Source organism: Drosophila elegans, unplaced genomic scaffold (assembly GCF_018152505.1).
Source record: "Drosophila elegans isolate 14027-0461.03 unplaced genomic scaffold, ASM1815250v1 contig_208, whole genome shotgun sequence".
Taxonomy (NCBI): domain Eukaryota; kingdom Metazoa; phylum Arthropoda; class Insecta; order Diptera; family Drosophilidae; genus Drosophila; species Drosophila elegans.
Window position 1 is genome coordinate 1,734,840 of NW_024545578.1, and position 24,140 is coordinate 1,758,979.

The window sequence follows — 24,140 nt, forward strand, 5'->3', positions numbered from 1 at the left end:
CTTAGCTGTTTGGGCTGCCGCGTTTTTGCTATTGCAAAATTGTCATCAAACGAAGTGAAGGAAGTCGGGGCTTTTTTGCTGGGGCTTTTCTAAATAAAGAAATGTAAAGTAGTTCAAAATTTTGATATATCTTATAATTATTATAAAGACACAATTTAAAATAACTGCTCAAAATATAACTGGAATACATATGTAAATTACCTTTATATAAACGAATTTAAAGTTATTCCGCACAAATCTTAGAAACTAAATGTTAATTTTACTTTTCATGGAACGTTTTAAATTCTTATTAACCATTAATTAGAATAATAGTATGGCGATTAAAAAAACCATATGCCTCTGAATAAAAATGATTCCATATTCTATCTAAAGTCTCAAAATCTATGTTGAAAACCATGTATATTTCATCTAAAGTATCAAGTTCTATGTTGTTCTAAAACAAATCTGTCAAATGTAAAATATAAAAAAATAAACAATTTATTAAAATTACATATTACTGCCTAATTACCATTCAAACATTTAATATTTTATTGACTTTTAACCGGCTTATTAGTTTCTAATTCATCCACAGCAATTCGACTTTAAAGCGCTTTAAAAGCTTTTTAATTCGTCATTTCTCAGTATCTGTGAGCAATCATCAACAATTTCTTCAATGACAACAGGTTTCACGATTTCTGTTGAAGATAAGGAGACTTTGAGAATATTTTAACAGCTTCCTACAAACATTTTAAATGACTCAAGACCTTTGTCGTGCAAATGTTTAATTTGATTGTGTGGCTTTGGGCTTGTATTTTAAATAACAACATTTAAAAACGTGTTCTCTTACAAAAAAAATTGAATTATTTTTTTTTATACTTTGAATATGTTAAATGACATTTAAACCTAATTCCTAAAAAAATTCATAACCTAAGCTTATTTAACCTTTCTAACACTGTTATTTAAATAATTTTGTGTAAATCATTAAGGAATATATAATTTCTGGTTGGTACTCACGATTTCCCTCTGCAGCTTGGCGATGTTGAAGTTGGCCTGGGCCAGTCTCACACTTAAAGTGGCCACATCGCTGGTCAACTGCGCCCTTTCGCCGGCATTGCGATCCACCAGCTTGAGCATCTTGTCCTCCAGACTCTGGTTGACCTTTTGAACCCGCTTGTGCGATTCGTAGAGTCGATCGTATTTATCCTGCCACGCTATAACGCTATCCTCCAGTTCAACCTGCCGTTCCGATTCCCTCAGACAGACCGATTCCAAAGCATATAGTTGCGTTTGCTTCTCGATTAGTGCCTGTTGCAGCTGCTCAATTTCCGTCACTGTGGGGGCGGAAGTTGTCGCCTTTTCAAGGGGCGTGGCTGCCGTTGATATAGTGGATATTGCAGTTGATGTTTCTGCTGGTTTTTTCGGTGTGCCCGCTGTGGTGGCCGCCTGCAAATTGAGTAAATAAACACACAAACACACACACACAAAATGAAATTATGAGCTGCACAAATATTTTGTAATTAATTTTGCTTCCGGGGGAGAGCAACGAACAACGCATACCGGACGCAAAGTGTCACACGCTTTCGATTGCAAAGCCCGTACTGAAGAGCCCCGGACAAAGTGGGATCCGGAGAAGGCTGCTCCGGACAGCTTCATTATTCCACCAGCGGATCTCTTTCTGCTTAAATTTAAAAACAGTATTTTATAAAGCTTTGAGCGTGCCGTGTCATAAAAATGCACGTCATGCCTGAGAATTTTGTGGACAAGCGGAGCGAGGGTCCGACTTAACCCATAACGTACAGCATCTGCAGCTGATAAGGTATTAATAATGGGTTCAGTTTGGGTGAAAGATGGAATACCCTATTAAACAGACCTAATACGCTATCACCTATCTAAAAATATCAACTATTATTTGGTGTTTTATGAATTGTTTATTGATAATGGGTTAAGTTACGGTGGAAAATGGAATACCCTCTTATTAAATAGATACTTTATTAAATAAAGAACGCTATCAGCCATATAAAAATACCAAATATTATTTGGTGTTTTCTAACCTTTTTTAAAATGCCTGTTATATGCCTTCTTATATAGTAAAATATAAGAAAGCATTTTTAGTAACAGGAACTTCAAAACAATTTATAAAAATCTAGCTTAGAATTGGTATTAATCCCACTACAATGTCTAACTCGTTATCTATAAAAATTATAATATCATTTAATTCATAATTTAAAAATTCCTTTTTTTTTTTGTTTTAATTTCAAATTTTTCCTTACATACTTTAAATTTATAAATAAAATGTTAGGACTACATCGGAATTATCTGCATTAGAAATAGCTTAATGCTTTAAATTAATAGTTAGAATCCATATTCCCCACAATTTGGTGTGTAGAGTAGTGTGCATGGATCTATGGCTGTTGACAACTGATAAGCAAAGTGTAACGGTGGATTGTACAGCACGCAAACAGTGGGTTATTCGAAAATCAGAGAGTGTGAAATGAAACAAAAGAGATCAGTTGAAGAGAACTGAAAGAACAGATAATAGAGAGCTTTGGTTCTTGGTTTTGGTTCTTAATACATACCTATATATGTATGCATATGTAAATGCAAAGCATCATTCCACATTATCTGCTAAGTCATAAAGCTTAAATGAAAATTTCATTTTTATCCAAAGACAGTTATTAAAAAAGGAATTTAAAGTATAAACATACAAAATAAAATCAAATATTCATTTAAATGAGCTTAAACTGTATTGCATTCTTTAAGAAATGTTAACAATGTTAACGAAGCAATATCTTTGTGGCCGATAAAGTACAACTTTTGACATTTCCTGTTTGGCTTATCTTTATTAAAAACTACCATTGCCGACACCTATAAAAACCCTCTTCTTGGTTCAACAAATAGTGAAAAAGTTTTCAACCACCAACGAGAATGAAAGTGATTTGGATTTTGAGCTCTTTGCTCCTGAGCGTTATTTGTGGAGCCACAGGAGAGCCTTCAACTACTACCGAGGATCCCATTTCCCAACTAGATAGAGAAACAAACGAAAATATTCAGGACGTCCTTAATAAATATGATCGGTTATGCAGTGATAACCAGGAGTTGTCCGATTGGCTTGACAGCCTTCGAATGGCTTTAAAATTGGACAAGAAGCTTGTCAGCTGGAAATTAAAATCACTAAATGAATTCAATGCATACAATAAGGAGCGTACGAAGCTTGACTCAGCCATCGATGCACGCATAGAGCGTCTTAATAATCTTCTTCCCACTTTCGAACCCGCTGGCGCATGCTCAAAGTTTTACTTAAAACAAAGAGAAGCTCTTAAAAATGCTAAACAGCTTAACAATGTCGATAAATTAAAAAACTTAAACGAAAACTCCAAAGACTGCCGTGACGAACCCGATTATGACAATAACTATAATTATATTTAGCAAGTTCCAACAGTATTATTTTAAATAAGTTAAAAAACCGAAGCATGCATTCCTCTTCAAATAAAAAAAAATTAATTCTAACAAACTTAAAAAAATTGTTTGGTATTTAGAAAAATAAATAAACAAGCAAATATCTTAACAAAATAAAAATAAACTATTTTAAATCTGTTATATTTTAAAGTACACTATAATTATAAGCATTACAAATATTACAAAGTTTTTAGATCCTTTTTTTGATTATATTAAGGCAACATAAAATGTTTCTTTTAAAATTCAACATAATTCAGCATATAAAATAATATTATCATACGAAAAAAAAACTTATTTTAGATATCTGCATATATAAATTACCTAGAAGTTTTTTAGAAGAACCCTTGAACGTGTAAATCATAACTTACAAAATTGATAGCAAAAATAATACCAAACAGAAAAACAAAAGTAAAAATAAATGGCAACCTTAAATTTTGCATCTTTTATCGTTCATTTTGTAATTTTAAAAATATAATTAATTCCTCGGTCATTACAATGTGACTATTGCCTTGATAAAAACTTATAGCACTAATGTGTTGTCACAAATAAATAAATAAAAAATAAATAAAGAGCTTGGCAAATACTTGTTCTTATCACCCAAGTCACGACTCCACCTCGTTCCATAATGCGGTTATCAATTTCAATACCCATCCATCTCCGACTCGTCCAATTTAGTTGGGAATTTCGAATTTAGAAAGAACGGGGGTTTCTCGACGCTGATGGCTGAGTAGCAAAGTGCAAACTACGTTCGCAAACAACTAATTGGATTAACTTGACACAAAAACGAGAAGGAGTTGCACAGCCAGAATGTCGCCAGTGGAAACTTTGTCTTTGGTTACTCCTTCGAATGAATCCTTCGACTCTGTGGGAAAACCACATGGGTTTTCCATTCCTTTCGTCACCATATATGAGAACGACATGAATTGCCGGGGGATTGGGAATGGGGAAAAGTCGCCAGCTCAAACCTAAAAACTGCAAAATGTACAGAAAATTTAATTAAAAAAGGATTTTCGGCCTGGCTGCTAAAGTTGCTTGGCTTCTTCTTCTCCGCTGACTTGGCCTCTTTGGATTTTTCGCAGACAAATAATTTTTCTTCGCACTCCAATTTTGCCGAGAACGCATAAGAAAATTCAATTTATAGTTTATGTGTGGGTGTGTGTGTGTGTGGGCGTGGCAAATTGCCAAAGACAGACAATGCTATTAATTAATTTGGAAAGCATTTTGCCGGATGAAAGAAGGCGGTAACAATTAAAACGGAACCGGTTAAAGTGCTGCTGGTTGAACTTTTTGGGGGGCCGAAAATGATGAAAAATGTGTGTGCTTTTCTGGTCCAGGCACACGTTTTCCCGACATACGATAGTTGTTTTCCCCCCTATGATTTGTTTGCCTTTGGGTCATTAAAACCATTTTCGTGTTCCCACATTTTTCTGCTTTTATGTCGACATTTATGTTAGGTTTTTTGCTTGCGGCTTGTTTTTCAATAATTTAGCAAATGCTTTTTGTTTTGATGCTCAGCAAATGATTTAACATGCCTAACGAGTGGGCTTTTCCGTGTCCTAAATGGCGATTACCTTTTTTATTATCGCATTTTGTTAATCATTTTTAATTGATATTATTACGGATTAAGTTGTAAATTGAATAATGGGCTAGATATTATTTATTATTTTCACTTTAGTGTTTGTAAATTTTTTGAGAACGATTTTAATTTTCCTGTCAAGTTTTCAATTTATACTGTCACTTATTTTGTTATTATTAACATAAAGTGACAACTTAATCGTTTAATAGGCTTTAAACATAATATAGACCATAACCATAAATCAGAGCAGGGATAAGATAAATTTCAAGCGAATAAAGTACATTTAAATTACTTAAAATGATTTTTCTGTTTTGGTAATACAAAAAACAAATCTTTAATAATAAAAAAACAAGAAAGAAAGCAAACTTCGGCAAGCCGAAGTTCATATACCCTTGCAGCTATCGCAAGAATTAAATATTTTTGAAAACATTAAAATTATGATTTACTTGCGTATTTAAACCATGATTCTGAAATATTTAACCATTGCTATATGTCGAAGAACTAAACAAAAAATTAAAAAACAGCAAAGTTATAATTTTTTTCAATTATTTTTCCGATTGTTCCTATGGGAGCTATATGCTATAGTCTTCCGATTTTGATGAAATTTTAACCATAATTCTGAAATATTTAACCATTGCTTTATGTCGAAGAACAAAACAAAAAATTAAAAAACAGCAAAGTTATAATTTTTTTCAATTATTTTTCCGATTGTTCCTATGGGAGCTATATGCTATAGTCGTCCGATTTTGATGAAATTTAAACCATAATTCTGAATTTTTTAACCATTGCTATATGTCGAAGAACTAAACAAAAAATTAAAAAACAGCAAAGTTATCATTTTTTTTCAATTATTTTTTCGATTGTTCCTATGGGAGCTATATGCTATAGTCGTCCGATCCGGCTCGTTCCGACTTATATACTACCTGCAATAGAAAGACAACTTTTGGGAAAGTTTCATGCAGATAGCTTTAAAACTGAGAGACTAGTTTGCATATAAACGGACGGACAGACGGACAGACGGACGGACAGACGGACGGACAGACGGACATGGCTAGATCGACTCTACTAGTGATGCTGATCAAGAATATATATACTTTATAGGGTCGGAAACGTCTCCTTCACTGCGTTGCAAACTTCTGACTGAAATTATAATACCCTCTGCAAGGGTATAAAAATATTTTTAAAAATTGAAAATAATTATATAGCCCTTACTAATAAATTTCAGCTGGTAAAACGAAAATTAATAAAATATGATACCTATTTATGATACAAGTTCAATACAATAAAAGGTCGCAAATTACCTTATTTTTTTTTTATTTTGAAAATTCAATTGATAATTAATTGACAATTACCGTCAAATTTTTTTTAACTTCTTATCACATTCCATTTGTTAAAGCTGTGGCAGAAGAATTGTCTCAACCACAGGGAATCCTTTTTGTTTCTTGAAAATTCCCTCTTCAATCCTTTCGCTGCTCATTTTTCATGGTTAGCAAAACATTTAAGGGAAAGGAAAAGCTGCTTGAAGAGTTTTCCCATGCACGTGAATGACTCTCCAAAAACCGTTTTCTAATTGTCATCCTTTTCTCAGCTTGGAGTGCATTGGAAAACCCAAAAAGTAATGAAGGAAAAATGGGGAGTTTTTTCGGTGTCCTTGTCATTATTTATTATGTTGCTCAAGTCTTTCATTACACAAGCATTTTTCTGTCTTTCATTTGTTGCCTTTGTGTCGAAAACAGCAAAAATAAAGAAATGTAACAAGGAAACGAGGGAGAATTTTCTTATCAACTGGGGACGTTGTCACATTCCTTCACTGCTTATTTACAGTAATTCGGTTGCTTATTTTCTCCGCCATTTTTCTTCTCACCCACACAAAGGCTTACAAAAAAACAAATGCGTGTGGAAAACCGGAAGTATGGCGCCTAAGTGTAGACTTTGAATATAAGAATAATTCCCATCATTAAAAATTTGAGGTTCATTTTGAACTCATTGAGTGCGGCCGAAGTTAACATGTGGTTTTTTAACAAAACTATAATAATGCATTTATAATACTAGACATAATACTAGACATACTTCGATTTAAGAACTAAAATTCCGAAATAACAATTTTAAATCAAATGGCATTGTCTTAACTTGGGATAATCAATTAAACTTTTTAGGTAAACAATCAGTTTATACCTGACATGTTCTATGGCAGACATACGAGTTTGTAGCTTTGTATTTGATTAGTACAGCAACAGATAATCGAAAAAGGAATTTTACTTCGACTTAACATCAGGGTTTGCGGTTACCATAAAAGTAAGAAATGGAAAATAACGTTTTTTTAATGTGTACATTAATTTGCCCCGTAAAGAACTAACTTTTACGGTTCAGCATCATTTGAAGGGATAATTACAGATCAGCAGTGGTCTCCGGCCACCACGATTTCTACATTGTTGTTTCAGTAACCCAAAACTCGCGACTTTTCCCCGGCTCAATCGATAAACAAATGCGGTAAACATCAATGGACAGCGGGAAAGGACCCAGCGGGAAACTCACACAAGAGTGCTTGGGCAAACAACCTCGTTGGATGATGAATGGAAGGTCAATTGCCGTGACCCCGGCAAAAAGCAGGAAAAAAATAAAAGAAAACTGGGGCCAAAAGCAGCGCTGACATTTAACGAAAAACGACGCGAGCCTGTCAATGCCAATGTCCTGGATGAGAAGTCCTGGCTTCAGAGGAAAAGGAGGGAAATGGGGAAAAGACGAAAAGGAGACGCAGCAACTCGAGATCCCGACCAGGAATGTTTATGCGAATGCTTGGGCACAAAAACATACGTGACGTGCCTCTGTCCTCATCCCCATCTTGTTCACATTGACTCCAAGCTCTTCCTCTCTATTCATGTATGTCCCGCACTCGAAAAAAATCTTCACTACATTAGTACATTTAATCCTCAAACACATATCATTTCTCTAAGTATAAATCAATATCCAACATGTTGACAAATCTTTGTGATATAACTCAATATTTTTAATTCTATCTAAAAACCATATGAATAATATTAGCATTTTAATTACTCAAAATGTATTTTTCATTTTTTTATATATATGATACGATGCGTTATTATAAATCCATGTACTTAAAAACTCAGAAAAATTGTTTAAACGATTAGGAAGCAATTGGCAATTGAACTTAAAAACTTGTTTTACAACAATTAAACATATTCTTAATATATATTAAGTATATATGAAATATTATTTTTTTAAAACAAAAAAAAACGTACACAAACCTAACCAAATCGATCTAAAAATTTAAAAATTTATAACAATTAAAGAATTTATACAAAATGTTTTTTAAGTGCGTTAAAATTTCTCGCAGTGCCATTAAGCGGCGGAAGCGATGTGCACCGACTGACAGCTGAAGGAACACGAATAAACGAGAGGTCCTGACGGCGGGAGAAGCGAAATCCCTCAGCTGGAAAAATGCCTCATCTTGGCCTGACAGTTCGCCGAGTTGCGTCAACTTGTCGTCATATTTTTCAGTCAACTGAAAGTTCTCTATGACTTTCTCGATTTAAGGATATATATGTTTATTATGTGTGTGTGCGTTTGTATATGTGTGCTTGTGTAATTAGGATAATGGTTGCAGTGGCAAACCATCGGGGGTTTGGCCAACATTCAATACGATATTTATAGATTAAGCACCGCAATCGCTTAAGGATCTTTCGCAATTGGCAGGACGATTTACTACGGCACGTTTATTTAAAATTTATGACTGTTGCTGAGTATTTTATCAATTATCTGATATATTGCGTGGCAATGTGTTTAATTATACCAATAATATGTTATACAACAACTCAAGGGCAAAAAGCTTTTAACATTTAATGCTTGTTTCGTAATATAAATTATATTTAAGACTTTTGTTTTTGATAAACAAGAGCTTAGCAAATTTGAAATTTAAAATCTGAGCGAAATCAGATGTTTCCATGATAATATTAAATAAAAATATTTATCATCATGAACTATTTTTTTAATTTTTTCCTTAAGCGATTATTTATTAATGATTGCTTCGTAATACTATTTAATATTTAACCACTTTATTTGGATATATAAGAGCTTAGCAAAAAATAGTAAAATCTAATCGAAATCATATATTTCCATGTTTGAAATTAATAACTACATTTGAACCCATGTTTAACATAAAAATTCCTGAAGCTATGTTTTATTAAGGTTATTATAATGTTATAATAGGCCCCACCCTAATAAATACAAAATAATTGTTTCTCAACCCATTAACCCAAACATAACCCACTGTACATTATCGTTAGCCCCCAAACAGAATGACACCAAACTTGAATTATATATATTACATATATTTCTTATTGTGCGTATGTAAGTCTGGTGGAATATGCCGTACATTTTGAGCCTGACACATTATGTTAATACCCTCGTAGTTTAATGCTGGCAAATATTGAGCTACATGTATTCAACTCAAAACACGCACACACACGTACCACGAAAGACATGCGAAATTTATGCATATTTTGATGACATTTTGAACGCACAACGCAAAATGTCAAATACATAAAAATGGAAAGCCGACAAAACGAGTAACGAAGTGAAGGAGTAAACCCAATGCACGCACATTCCAAATATCAGCCAATGTCCCCTTTTTACAGTGAAACAAATATTTTAAACTGATTTATTCTAGAAATGATTATGAAATAAAATAAAAATATTTGTATCATTTTGAAATAAAAAATATATAATAAAAATGTTCCAAAAAAAATTTTAAAAATTAGTCAAAGCGTTTATACAAGAAAATTTAATTGCTCTTTAAAATTTAAAACATTTTCAGACGCTTAAATTAGACAACTGATAAAGGCTTTAGTTAATCCAAACTTCTTATAAATGTGTTAAACAAGAAAAAATAACTAATTTATTTAACAACTTAAATTTAAAAAAACTAAACAAGTATTTTTCAAAAATCACCAAGATTTCTATTATTTATTAACTACTTAAAGTTTTGAATTTTTCAGTGTAGTGAAATACATATCGAATAACACGAAAGCGGAAATCGATGACGGCCATTTTGCCGTAAATTGAGGCATTTTGCCCCAACGCTCTTGTAATTGTACCGCTGAAAGATGGAAAGTGATGGTGAGTGGGGGTGGGAATGGGTGGATGGGTGGAAAATGGTAGAAAATGGGAGGCGGCAAGGATTTCTGCGACACATTCAACCGGCTATTTTTAGCTCGATTTTCATTTAATTTGCTGCCCATGCTGCATAACTAAAAGCGGCGAACGGTAGTCAAGCTTAAAATCCAACGGAGGGTCATGAAAAACCAGCAACAGGAAAAACCAGCTAGCGGTTTATGTTTTTCAATTACGCCGGCCGCAAAATTTGCAATTTAGATAGCAATTTTTAGGGGAAAATTTCTGGGTGTTTTGGTGTTTTTTTTTCTCTTATTTTTGTTAGTAGTATCCATGCAATTTGGCAAATTGTACGCAGGGGGCAAAAGAAAACCACGTATGTGCGTGGCTAATACCAATTTCTAGTCAATTACGCAAATTTTGAATGTTTAAAGAGTCATCTTTTTTTGAGGGGAAGCAAACTCAATTTGTTTCAGCGCAAACATTTCTGGGGCAAATTAAAATTTGCTAAATTTCGTTAAAAGCAAACATGTTAGCTGAAATTTAGATTAGTTGACTAATAACAAATAATTTGTTTGCCGTATATCTTTTGTGAAAATGCAAGTATTTATAATTTAATAATTTTGTGTTTTTTTCTCACAATAAATAGAAAAAAAATATCAAAACATATTTCATTTATGTTAAGCTAAATATAAGTAATAATGCATTTACTCTTTATTTAATAATTTTTCTATCAAACCATTTAGATTTTCCTTCTCAATAAATGGAAACCAAAATTCTGAAACATTATAAATTCAAATTATAATAGTTTTCAATGAAAATTGTATTGTTTTGATTTTTTTATCTTGTTACCAACGAATGAAAATGATATTATTCGGAAAAGTACACATATTATTTTTGGTAATTCATAAATAAATTGCTAGTTTTGTGAGTAAACAACAATTTGTGATTCTTTTGTTTGCACATAATAATGCTGCAAGCAACGCAGCTAAACTTTTCTAATAATTTTAATTGGCATTTAAAATATTTGCTATGCAAATTGTGTTGCCATTCTACATGTTGTTGTAGAATATTATTTGTCTTTCAGCTTCCTTCCGCTGCCGCTTTTCCTCCAGCTTTTCCTCCGGCATTTCCATATCCCTTTTGCACCGCTCGTTATCTGTGAGTGTTCAGGGACTTGGAAAATCCGTGTGCAATGTCAGTTGCCAAGAAGAAGAAGATGGAGAAGAGGCAACTATGAGTATTTATGTGGGTGCAACGTGGCGTATGATTAATGAAAAAGGGGTAGGAAAAGTGCATCATCATGTACACATAGTACGCATATGGACAAAGTTGAGTTGCGAACAATGCGACTGACAAATAAATAAAGTCTGGGGAAAACGTGGAAAATAGGGGATTGTAATAGGAATCGATTAAAAACAAATCGTTGATTGAATTTTCCCAAGCCAAAAGCAGTTATGACCAACAAAAGGAAAAATGGGAAATAGAGTGGAGGAGGAAAACAAGAAGAAAAGCCGAAGACAAAGCAGCATTGCAGTGGCAGCAGCAATAATAACAATCAACCCCGCCCCCAAAATGCCAATTTTCTTTCTTTTTTTCTTGGCTAAAAGGGAAATAAGCAATTTCAGCAAATAAATCGTAAAAAGTAAAAGTAATAAAATCACGAAAATGAGAAAAGAAACCACGCACACATACACACACACACATATGATGAAAATGATGGGTAAATGAAAATACTCGTTGCTATCAAATACAGACAGCAAACAGAATCGCATTCGAAGTAACTGAGAAGAGTGAGGAAAATTTCGAGGGAAAAGTTTGGGGAGAAAAGCCAAGTTGAGAGCGTGAGATAACGTTTAATGTGGTGGAAATGGCGGTGCCAACAGTGGTGCCAAGGACCTTGATTAAGAAAAGCCAAGAAAATGGGGGGAAAACATCACAAATTAATGAGTAAATGTTGGCACACGAATGTTGGAAACGAGGCAAGTTATGAAAATATTGATTTTGGCTCAGCAGAATTAGTTGGGGAAACCTTTATTCTTTCGGAAATAAATGAAGAAACATATTTGTACATTTGTACATTTTCGGTAAATATATAATTGTATATTTTTATAAAGAAATAGGCTGAGTTACCAAAGATAAATATATTTAATAAGAAATCCAATTACACTTTACTTACAATTTCCTCTTTTTCCTCGTATGTCTCTTATTTAATTTTGTTTATTTTTAATTTGCGAATATAGTTAGAGAAATTATTTATTATTCATTTTATTAGCTTTATTGTATTATTTCTATTGTGCTAATGGTTCTAACTTTTAAATTTGTTTATTTTAAATGTGGCCTACATTTGTGAATCAAATTTAGTAATAAATCAATTTGACATTTATAATTCTTAAATATATGAAGTTAAGATCAAAAACAAAGCATCTAGTTTTATTGTCTTCCCTCAAACAAATGCATTTCCTACATTATATATGTATGATGCCTGGCAAATTGAATTGGTTTGAACACTTGCCCGAAATTCATTCAAACATTTCCCATCAACTTAAGCAGCTCTCGCTTTGGCAAACTTCAATATAATTGATTTCTCGCACAGACAAAGCCATTTTCAGATTAATCCCCCCTCTTTCACGATTTCTATTGGCCAAAAAAGAGGAATGCTAATCAAGCCGGCCAAAACAAACCTAAATTGGAGAGAAATTCGAATAGGAGACATAGACATATGAAGTCATAGAAACTTGGAACTTTTCCAAAGCACAAAGAGCAGATAAAGAAAATTCCACACACACTCACACACACTACAGACACACTTGTAGTTTTCCGAGTTTTCCGGCCGCACGAAGGAAATGAGCAAGACATTGAGTCACCTCAAATTGTGGGAGTGTGGAAAGGCTGGAAAAGCAATCAAAATACGGCAGAGACAAAGGCGAAGATAAATAGAGGCAGACAAGCAAAATATTGCCTTTTCTGCGGCGCAGCAACAAGAGGAGTGAGATACATATACCGCAGTGGAAATGGGGCAGAGAAAATCTGAAGAGCTTGAGTGGAAAAACCACCTTTTGAAAAAACGTATATGAAGTCAGACATCTATTCAAGTACTAGCATCAGAACGTGTTACCTTGCACAAGAGATGACTAATTAATAAACTTATAAATAAGACATATGCATAGCATGTTTAAGAACAGTAATATTAAATGTTGATGCTAAGATTTTCAAACGCAAGTATTAAAATAAAGACAATAAATAAACGAACTGAAACTTCAAAAACAGAACAGCATGATTCTAAAATATATATAATCTAGTTAATTATAAACTAAATAATTAAGAATAATAATTTAATTTATCTATTAGATTCTCAAAAAGCGCCCTCCTTTTCATTTTCATTTCATTTCATTTTCAAATTTTAATTGTAAACATTGTGAATCTTATAAATATTACTTAATGTTTTCCGCTTTTCCGGCAGGTATTTTCGACTTAGAGACTTTTCCTTGGCCCTCAACCCCATTTTTTACGAGCGCTCAAATGTATGCGGCAATAAATTAAATCAAAACATCTAGGATTTGACCTTGAGTGGCAGGGACAGATGAACACATCAAGGATGCACAAAGGGCAAGCAATTTTAGGGCGTGCAGTCCATTGGCGGTCAGCTGAGGGCCATGAACCCTGCAGATATCGTTTCGTTTTGTGGGTGGGCGTGTGTTTTGGGGTGTGTGTGTGTGTGTTATGGGGTGTGTGTGCGGATGTCAGGACCTCGAGGGCAATTTCCTTTTGCAACATACATACGAATACGAATACGAGTGTGTTTTTGTGGGCGGGCAAATAAGCATAACGAGCTGCATTATCCTTGGGGAAACTGGTTTGGGATGCAGCCTTGCTCTTGCATTACGCATACGCTATGTGACTCACAACGGAAAACATGGAGGGAAAAGTCTTTTGTTGCACCGCCAAATTGAAATAATATGCAAGGGACAGCAAATATGAAAAGGAAATGGAGAAGCGAGCAGCGAGCAGCGAGCAGCTAGAGATGAAAAAGCATGAGTCAGCAGATGCTATATATGTACTATATACACTTATAGCAGGATGTGAGGCCAAAGGATTAAGGGTGATGTGGTCGCTTGAAAAAGGGAAGTTATGTTTTTATACTCACGGAAATGTGGCTTTTAATAAATGCCAGAAAAGCAGAATTTTCTGCAGACCTAGAATTTTATCTCTTCATAAAAGTGAACTATTTGTTTTCTCTTAAACAATTTATGTGTTTGTGCCTTTTTATTAAATAGCATTAAACAATTAGCTGTTGTAAAGCTAAATAATGAAAAAATTATAATTTTTAGTTATGGTTATGAAGCTACCATACATTTTAATTAGACAAATAATTTATACATATTTTTAAAAAATATTTGAATACTTTTTAATGAAGCTCAAAATGTATTTATTCTGTCTTTATAATTATTTATGTTAATAGATTAAGCTAGACATTTTAGAACAACAGATTCTTAACTATATTTTAACTAACAAATAGTAAATGTACAAGGAATTAAAAAAAACATGTATGAAATTTTATTTAATATTTTATAGTATAAATATAATATAATTTTAGAAAATTAAAAGTTTTTAAAGAAAGGTAAATACACAATTGTTTTTTTGTTTAAGCCATAGTTATTTTATATTTGACTCTGGCAGAATAGCCCTTAAAAGAAAAAGTATAAAAATGGTAACATAATGACAACGACAAGGACGCAGGACACCATCCAGCCGGAGGATGCAGGTCCTGTAAACTAGAGGCCATTGTACACACGTAGGTCACAAGCGACAGTTTCTGCTCTTCTTTAGACTTTTGTTTTTGGTAGAGAGCGTGGAAAACCCCCCTGATTTCCCCCCTCGTTTTCCCAGCCGGCTGGGGCATCAGCATCATTAACATTATGTAAGCAACAACAACAACAACCGGCGACTGTGACAGCAGCAACAGACGGTAGTAGTCCTTTCACCTTTCTCCTCCTGCGAAAAACTACACCTGAAGTTGTAATTTATGCTCTGACAAAATGGCGCACACACAAAAAAAAATTGGGGGTGGAAAGAAGTCTCTCACGTCACGTCAATGGGGGTGAAAAGGTGGATACAATTGTGGGTAAAAGGGGGGCCAAAAAGGGGGATAAAAAGGGGGCCAAAAAGGGGGATAAAAAGAGGGCAAAAAGAGGCGCATAGTTAGCCTATGTGTTGCACTTGACGGGGTAGCTACTTTTATGTATTTATGTTTATATATGTATAACAGGAGCTTGGCCTTTATGACCGCATAAATTAAAGCATCACGAATGGAAATGTTTTGTTATAAGTTAAGGTATCCCGAAAACTCCAGGTTGAGCAACACAAACAGGTCAAAGTTATAAGTCAAGATTACATGTTAAATAAATAACAGAATTTTTTGTTAATAATAATGTAGACATAAATTACAGGATTTTTCAAACGTATTATCTTTTTAAGATCTCTAGAACATAGGGTTCATGCTTGTTATTATTACTAAATGAGATTTCTAAATAAATTATTATTTCTCGATACCTTCAGAAGTTTTTAGTATTCTATAAATCCTCGAAATAAATCATGAACCCTTAAAAGCGTTAAAACCTTAGTTTCATAATTGAAATACTTGTTGTAAGTACTTAATTACTTTGCTTTGGCAAAAGACAATAATTTATTAAAGGCAAGCTTTTAATCCCTTAATCCTACTTTTGTAAACTACTTTTATGAAGTGGTTTTTTGTTGTCGATCCCAAAACCTACCTTGTCTGAAAATTAATGTTATGGCTTCAACACATTGGCATGAAAAATCGCCCCGATTTTCGACTTTACATCCATCAGCATTGTTGGCAGGAAAAACTTTAATGGCTGGCCATAAAAAAAATAAGGAACCTCGCCGAAATGTTTATCTTGCCGCCACAATTTCGTAAGATACATACATGCATTTGCCTAGGTGAAAACTTTTGAGCAAACTGCATAAACGAAAAGAAACTTCTTATAAAGTCCATAAAACGTAATGACTCGCGCTACATGCACACCCAGAAAAGTATGCAACAAAAGTTCCACTGACTTCAGACTTGACAGGATGAAAATCAAGGAGAGCGCACAGGACTCTGGGAAATTCCAGCAGGAAAATATTAAGTTTTACACGAATCCCAGCTGGGCAAATTGATTAAAGCCACCAGTGGCAGGAATTGGAAAAGTTGAACGCAATGCAAACACACAAGGAAGTCTTTAAAGCAGATTAGGTTGTGGGTAATTTACCAAGCCACCAATGATTTTACGCTAATGTGGGGTAATGGGATTTACTTGTTTATAAAACATTGATTGTTATGCCAAGTGGTTCGGTTAACTGTCATAAATAAACTTAATAAGAACTACATAATAGTATATTTATTCAACATAACTTTCAAAGATAATTTGACCTTTACGGCAAATATATTTCTTTAATATAAATGACAAATACAGAAGCTGCAATGCAATCAAATGGAAATTAAATAATAAAAGCTTGTGGCATTTGCCATTTCACTAAATGAATGTTAATAACAATTGAGGTCATGGAGGGTCAGATAAAAATGTATTCAATTAATTAAATCTTTGTTTATATTTAGACTTTCTCTGTTTGCTTCGAACAAAGTAAAAAAAAACCCTTGCTGATTGATGCATTTATTTACAAATAAAGGGGAAAAGTGTTTGGTTTTAGGAAATGAAAAAATATTTGTTCAATTTCATAATATTTCCTCTATAAATCTTTTTTGCAAATTAAGCTTTTTTGATTAAAACTAATTTTGTTCAATTATTGATTGATAAATAGAAAACCAATTACTTTTATCCGGAATCTTCAAAACATACGCTTTAAAAAGAATATCAATGTCAGATTTTAAATAACCTACTTAACAGTTTATCTAAACAAAATTTTTAGCAGACTAATGTAAATTGTAAAACTATACTGTGATGCTCTAATCAAAGCTCCACTGTACTTAAAATTGCGACCGCTTCGTATTGAAATTATGACGTCGATCGGAGAGTGTGCCTGCACTTGAAAATCGCCCAAGGCGCTCACCGACAGTTGAAAGGGTGAAGGATGAAGGATTTTGTGCAACAAAATGACAAATCACCGACACTAGGACACTTTCACCCCCTGTACCCATGTACCCATACACCCCACCGAAAGCAAACCAAATTTGCATGCTATGTCGCGCCACTGTGTTTGTACTGTGTATAGATGTGTGAATGGGGAATTGAAATTGGTTTGCAAAGTGGCAGCTATTTATATTTGGCCAGGAGTCGCCGTCGTCGTCGTCTGCACTTGTCACACTGATTTCTGCCGATTAGAAATTAATCGAATTTTACTGTCAAATCGAAAGCGGCGGGCGTTCAGGAAGTTCGCGTTACGTTGCCATGGAAATGCAAAAACAACCAAACACAGACACGCACGCATACTAAGACACAAAGGCGGGAGTATCCTGCGAATTAGGGTGACTCCAAATAAACATTGGGCAAACTCTGAGATTTATGTTGATATAAATTTGTAAAAACCTAAAAAGTTACATTTCTAATAACTCAATTAATTATGCATATGCTGTCTATATTATTAGTTTCTTCAATGTTAACACATGTACCACTTTTTTAAAAACCACATTGTCAAGAATTACAATTAAGACTTAAGATATGTTTTAAAAATAAAACTATTTTGAACTCGGCAAATTCTGGTAACTTTCTAAACATTTTCAAATCAGATTTAAGTTTTAAAAATATACATATTTTATTGATTATTTATTTGTCCATTTATTATTGTTCCTTTGGAATTGAGCCACCCTAAAGGACACTCACACATACACGCACACAGAAACACAGACACTGACTGACAGACACTGACACTGAATGTTACGCAGTCGGCGGTCTTGTAGGCAAAATACCGAAACATTTTGCAAATTGGCTGATAATCTTCGTTTATATAAGCTCGAGAAATTATAAAATAAAGAGGGTTCTAGGAATAATCCTTTTCCTTCATTTTATAAGTATTATTTTCTCTCTTCTCACCTGTTCAACAACTGTCGACATTTTGATGTATGTTTTTCTTTATTTACTGCACGTCTCGAAATTTGTCTCACTTTGTCGCTGTGCTCTCTGCACTTTTTGTTTTAAAAAGATTACAAAATTTATTTTTTTAAACCGCACCGCATTTTGTTTTTTATTTTGTATTTTGCTTCGATTTTAGTTGTACGAGCTTAAGGGGAAATTCGCGAACTTAAGATACGCAACGAATCCGACGAGTTGCTGCTGCTGAAATCAACTAAAAATCCTTTTTTTGGCGAGCAGGATACTCACGGATTTGTATCCTGCCTAAAAGTTAAGTGTGACCAACCTAAACAATATACCAAAATGTGTCAAAGGAGGTATTTAGGTGGAAAACATCGATACAATACCGTTAGCTCTGGAACCTTTTGTATTTTGAAATTTTTATTTGAAAAAATTACCCTATTATTTATATTATTTTGTTTTCTGACAAATATTTGATTTTTGTTAATATTCTTGACAAAAACTAACATACAGCCGAAAATCCCAGCAGCTATGGCTACACTCCTAATAAATAACTAACATATAAATAATGCTTTATTTTAAAATTGTAATAAATAAATAAAAAAAAAATAAGAATACAAAACAAATATATAACAATATATTTAAATCTACAAATGTTTAGTTTTTGGCATATTTCTGATTTAGTATTTTTTGTATATTGCCGCATGGTATATTTCAGCACTTAAGCAACGGTCATATCTAAATTTTTCAGTGCCGTCGTGCCGCACGTTTTTCTTGTAAATAAATAAATAATTCATAAAACACTAAGATGTTTCGTCTGCAACAATCCCAGCCCGATCCCGCCGAAGAGCAGAAACGAGTTGCATCCGAAGTCCGCTTCAATTTCATCCTTTTTGGAGCTATAATCGCAGCTGTTCGATTGGGTACATCACAATTCTTATGTAAATTGTTCTACCTTCTTACTAAACAGTGGTTTTCTTTATTATAAACAGCTCCTGTGGTCCTACAGCATTTAAATACGGCATAGGAATAAAATTAACTATATAAAGGAGTTTAACTGTATCAAGAAGTTATCAAACATCTAGTTGCTCAAGCAAGTTTGGTAAATTGCTAAACAACTGGCACGCAAACTGCATTTATTTAAAAGCACTTTGGCAATTGGATAGCGTTTAAATCAAGGCATTTTTTAAGTTTGGAATAAATTAAGGACGTTCCTAAAAAAAATAATGTTATACAAAATGTAGAAAGTGAATAAAAACGAGACATACCTTCTTCAAAACCCATTGGTGTTTAGTTTTCATGATAAAAAAGTGAAGTTTATTTAATAGCAGACGTTTTAAAATAATGACTCCTCTTACAACATAACACTATTATTTATAATTCTATAGATAAAATTATAAGCTTTATTACATTATCTATCGTCCTCTAATTAGTCAAAATAGATCATTTTTATTTAGAAACAATTCGATTCTGATATTTTAATGTGATCCTAATCCAGGAAGAGAATTCTATGACAATATAATAATATGCATTTTTCTATTCTTATTTTTTTTAATTTATAAAACAAAAGCAAATAAAGCTTCAAATTCTAGTAAAATTTATTATTACTTCAGGATTTCTCATTATTATCATCGAAGATCTAAAATAACCGGTAAACAAAATCTTATTAAATTAAACATTTTAGCTGCCAAATGCCATGTAGGGTTAAATGTAAATAACAAAAATGAAGAAACTCTCTTTGTTCACAAAATCTGTTTAAATAAACTGCGAAGTTGTCGCAATCGATATATATCGATGACCGCACACCCACCAGCCGCCAGAGCTGTCACTTCTAGCTAATCTCGCTGTACTCGCGCAACCACGCAAGCCAAATCCAGCTAGAACCTAGCCACCGCGCCACCACTGCCTGTGTATAAACAGTTGGCAAGAAACGAAACCGAAAAACATAAGTTTTTTTTGTTGAAATGGCAGGGTAAAACCCATTAAAACCATTTCCATTATTGCACAAACCACCGGGAATATACATGTGTATATAGAAACGTAGCAGATAAGAAACGAAGAAGAGGAAAGGCGTAAAATATCCGGAACATATGGACGTAGACTTCAAGATAACAAGAAAGAAAAAAGAAGTAAAGTTGCCGCGTTTGCGTTTGCGTTTGCGTTTTCCATATGTATTAACAGTATTTATTATTATTCCAGGAATTCCCGAGCGTGTATCCAATATCATATAATGGTGGCTGCCAAATACGAGCGTTTGAATTCCAGTGGTGAAGTTGGTGCCCTTGGAAATGCCAGCGATGCGGATGAGGAGGAAATTGAGCTCGATCTTGCCCAGAAATCGCAGCTAAATAATGCAAATCGCGTGCGGCCGAGCAACTTTACGTACAATGGTGCAAAATCCGGATCGGGAAATGGTCCGGAAATCAGGGAAGCCTCAACTATGGCCCAAGAAAACATGTTGATGCAAATGGCTGTGGGCACTCTGTTCTTCATACTGTTGTATCTAACGCTGTCCATTTCGCTGACATTCTACCAAACGGACATCACTCGGCAGATGCCATTTCCCCTGGCCATTGTATCCTACCATCTGGTTGTTAAATTCCTGTTGGCCGCCCTGGCCAGAAATATCTATAGGATGTGGATGGGCAGGTCAAGGGTTCAACTGGACTGGCGGGTGTCCCTCAGGAAAATGGCACCCACGGGTGTCGCCAGTGCCATCGATATCGGATTCTCCAACTGGGGACTGGCTTTGGTGCCCATTTCGCTATACACCATGACCAAGTCATCGACCATTGTGTTTATCCTGCTCTTCGCCATCGCTTTGGGACTGGAGAAAAAGGTGAGCAAACCTGGAAACCCTTTACCATACATAAACTTTCGGATATAAACTTTCTGAAACTTTGATATAATAATAATATAGTATATCAAGAATAACCATTTAAATAGCTTAAAGTTTCGAGTTGAAGAACTTTTTTTGTAGACCTTTATCTTAACAGTTCTGTTTTCAATATAAAAACAAATCTGAAGACCATTAACAATAGAAGATTTAATTATAGAGAACTTTCAGTTGTATAAGTATAATAATATTTCGTTATGTTTTTTATTTTTATAAGCCTCAATAGAAGAACTATCTAATATTTACTGTTTAAAGTTATAATAATATGTGAAACCATTTTAATGTATATATAGATAGACAGTGTTTTTGAATTATTGAGAACGTTTAATGATATGAACCCATATAAATGTATATCTTGCTACTCGTCGAGCTTAATACGCTTTTCTGTATAACAATTACCTTTATCATTTTGGTTTCAATTATATTAATGAAAAAAATCCCCATATCTATAAAGAACTGATAAAACTGCACAATTTGTTAAGCTTGTTATCAAATGTTAACGATTATTTTCTTGTGTGTCAACTCAACTTTTTCAAAGTGGGTTCAACAGGTATGATATGTAATACATTTCTTATTGACTTGGAACTAAATACTACTACATGCTCTTCCTAATTATATTGATAGCCCAATAAAATATTTCTTTCTATCTTGCTGTTATTTTCTAAATCAAAACAAAATTCCAATTAATGAGTAATCATTATCTAAAGATAAAATGAAAATCAATATGTATTAAAGTGTTTTTGTTGATTACCAGATATTTGTTACCAACTTCATATATGAATATAACAAGTTTGTTTTACTTTTAGATAAGGAATAATTTATTAATTTATAACCATGGGGTGATGTTGCTTTTATTTTTAATGCATATACTTATCAGCTAGATTATACAAAATGGTTATAAATAGCTTTAAACAGGTTGGATTTATGTTTATTGTGTTTATCCAAATCAAGTTAGGTTTATGATCTTAAAAACATTATTGCTATTTTTAAAACAGTTTTAATTTAGTTCAACTGTTTAAAATCAATATAACAATATTTCATTATTTGTAAAAATTCCTCAAAACCTTAATAATGTCTCTTTATTATTATGTTTATTCAAATCCTATGCAGCATTTAATAATTATACAAAGTTAAAAATTATAAATAAATCCAACAAATAATTGAGATAATTCCCAAGATTTCAAAAGTGACTTAAACTTATTAGGGGTATAGTGAGGTTTCTCCAAAATGCGTTGCAGCGAATGTGATTTTTTCGCACCCCCATAAAGATGATTGTGATTGATGCCATTATTTACTTTCAGAGCTGGTATCTGGTGTCGATTGTGGGCCTGATAGGCACTGGGCTGGTGATGTTCACCTACAAGTCCACGCAGTTCAATGCCCTGGGCTTTTTCTTCATTCTGTTTGCCTCGCTGAGCAGCGGATTGCGATGGAGTTTCGCACAGTTCATAATGCAGAAGTCAAAGTTGGGATTGCACAACCCCATCGACATGATATACTACATGCAGCCGTGGATGATTGCCTCGCTGTTGCCTCTGGTTATGGGAATCGAAGGTGGGTTTCGAGCAGGTCTTACTATGTAGCTGATAAGAACGAGGAAGGCCAACTTTGAGTATTTTTTTCATCGCTAAATATATTGGATATAAATAGTGAAAATATGCATCTAATAACTCCATGTACATTTTACAGGTCCCAAACTTATAGAAGTGTTGGCGGATCTGCACAATCATACCTCAACTAAGATAACCTGGGCCATTTCGAGGATTACAGCTGGCGCTTTGCTGGCCTTCCTAATGGAATTCTCGGAGTTTTTGGTTCTCTGCAAGACATCCAGCCTAACGCTCTCGATTGCGGGGATCTTCAAGGACATCTGCCAGTTGGCCCTGGCTGTGACCCTCAAAAACGATCACTTGAGTGTGATCAATTACATTGGATTGGTCATATGCCTGGCGGGCATTGTGTGCCACCTGCTGCACAAGTACACCAGTATGAAGGAGACTCAGCGGCTGCAAAAGGACCTGCAGTCGGACAACGATGTGGAGGAGTCCACATCGCCGGGCGAGTACAAATTCAACGAGGGCGGCAGTGCCATTGTGGGTGTCCATGTGAAATCGCACTCCACGCTGACGGTGCCATTGCTGGAGCAAACCGATTCCGAGGACGATTCGGGTCATGATCCCAACAGCAGCAAACAGAACGCCTCCGATGTGATCTTCGATGTGCTGAAACGACGCGACATGCAGCGATGAAAGCCGATCTCGCTGCTCACATGTCCCTGTAAATGTTGTATAAATTCAAACGAACTCTATGTTTACAAAGCCACTTTCCCCACGAGAAAACTACTTACTAAACTACTGGGATAGCAATGCAGGTTTAAGTATTCAGTTAGTTTGAGATTTTCCACGATTTTCCCTTCACGCATTGCCGCTTTGTGCATTTGGCAGCTAGGCTAGACTTATGACATATATATCAAATTGAAAAGTGTGAGCTATCCTGGTACAAAAAACATTCCAAGGGACGAAATGTTATCTTTGGACAATGTAATATACTGTCATTTACTTTAGTTACTGAAATTTCAAGTTAAAATTACACCTTTTCCACTTTCTATACATATGAAACAATTTAATAAATCTGTTGCAACTTATTTTAAACTTCACTTCAATTTTGACTCATAAATTAATAACATTTGTCCAATGACGACTTTTAGTCCCAAAAACTATCTCGTTTTTTGTTCGTAAAAACTCGCCTCTTAAGTCTTAAATCCTATGTAAAAATAAGAATGCCTTAAAGACCTTTTTATTGTTCCTTAATCGCAAAATTTAACTGTAAACCCTCTTTTAGTTATAGAAAGTTTTGAATTTGACCAGCTCACAAAATGTCTGATACAATTAAACAAGGGCCATTGTTTTTGAAGCAAATTATAAATAATGTCTTTATTGTTTTTAGTTGATAATGCTTCTTTTTTGTTGAGTTTTTGACATTGTGTATCCATAAGTTTATAACATAGTTTTCAAATATATATTAAATATAATATACTAAAGCAGAGTAT

The 24,140-nt window shown here is 34.0% G+C and overlaps 4 protein-coding genes across 6 annotated transcripts in view; 3 read left to right on the plus strand and 1 right to left on the minus strand.

The window, feature by feature from the left end:
- Nucleotides 1-18,454, minus strand: part of LOC108146120 — a 49,726-nt gene extending 31,272 nt beyond the window's left edge. For 2 of the 3 annotated variants that reach the window (XM_017271960.2, XM_017271959.2), the window contains exons 1-2: nucleotides 1,537-1,646; nucleotides 994-1,422 (exon numbers count right to left, since the gene is read on the minus strand). In XM_017271960.2, coding sequence (XP_017127449.1) covers nucleotides 994-1,422; nucleotides 1,537-1,632 — 525 coding nt within the window. In that variant the 5' untranslated portion in view covers nucleotides 1,633-1,646. Of the gene's footprint in view, nucleotides 1-993; nucleotides 1,423-1,536; nucleotides 1,647-18,195 lie in introns of those variants that run through there. The other variant, XM_017271961.2, reaches the window with a different exon arrangement.
- On the plus strand, nucleotides 2,875-3,448 carry LOC108146122. The gene has a single exon (XM_017271962.1). It carries the CDS (start codon nucleotides 2,905-2,907, stop codon nucleotides 3,403-3,405), a length of 501 nt encoding a protein of 166 aa, XP_017127451.1. The 5' UTR covers nucleotides 2,875-2,904; the 3' UTR covers nucleotides 3,406-3,448.
- Nucleotides 18,455-18,921: 467 nt separating the features above from the next.
- Nucleotides 18,922-19,474, plus strand: LOC108146330. The gene is made up of 2 exons (XM_017272296.2): nucleotides 18,922-19,118; nucleotides 19,188-19,474. Exons 1-2 carry the CDS (start codon nucleotides 19,004-19,006, stop codon nucleotides 19,220-19,222), a joined length of 150 nt encoding a protein of 49 aa, XP_017127785.1. The 5' UTR covers nucleotides 18,922-19,003; the 3' UTR covers nucleotides 19,223-19,474.
- Nucleotides 19,475-20,066: 592 nt separating this feature from the next.
- LOC108146328 (solute carrier family 35 member C2) lies at nucleotides 20,067-24,126 on the plus strand. Its single transcript, XM_017272294.2, has 4 exons — nucleotides 20,067-20,324; nucleotides 20,395-21,034; nucleotides 22,393-22,645; nucleotides 22,781-24,126. Exons 2-4 carry the CDS (start codon nucleotides 20,426-20,428, stop codon nucleotides 23,338-23,340), a joined length of 1,422 nt encoding a protein of 473 aa, XP_017127783.1. The 5' UTR covers nucleotides 20,067-20,324; nucleotides 20,395-20,425; the 3' UTR covers nucleotides 23,341-24,126.
- Nucleotides 24,127-24,140: the final 14 nt, after the last annotated feature.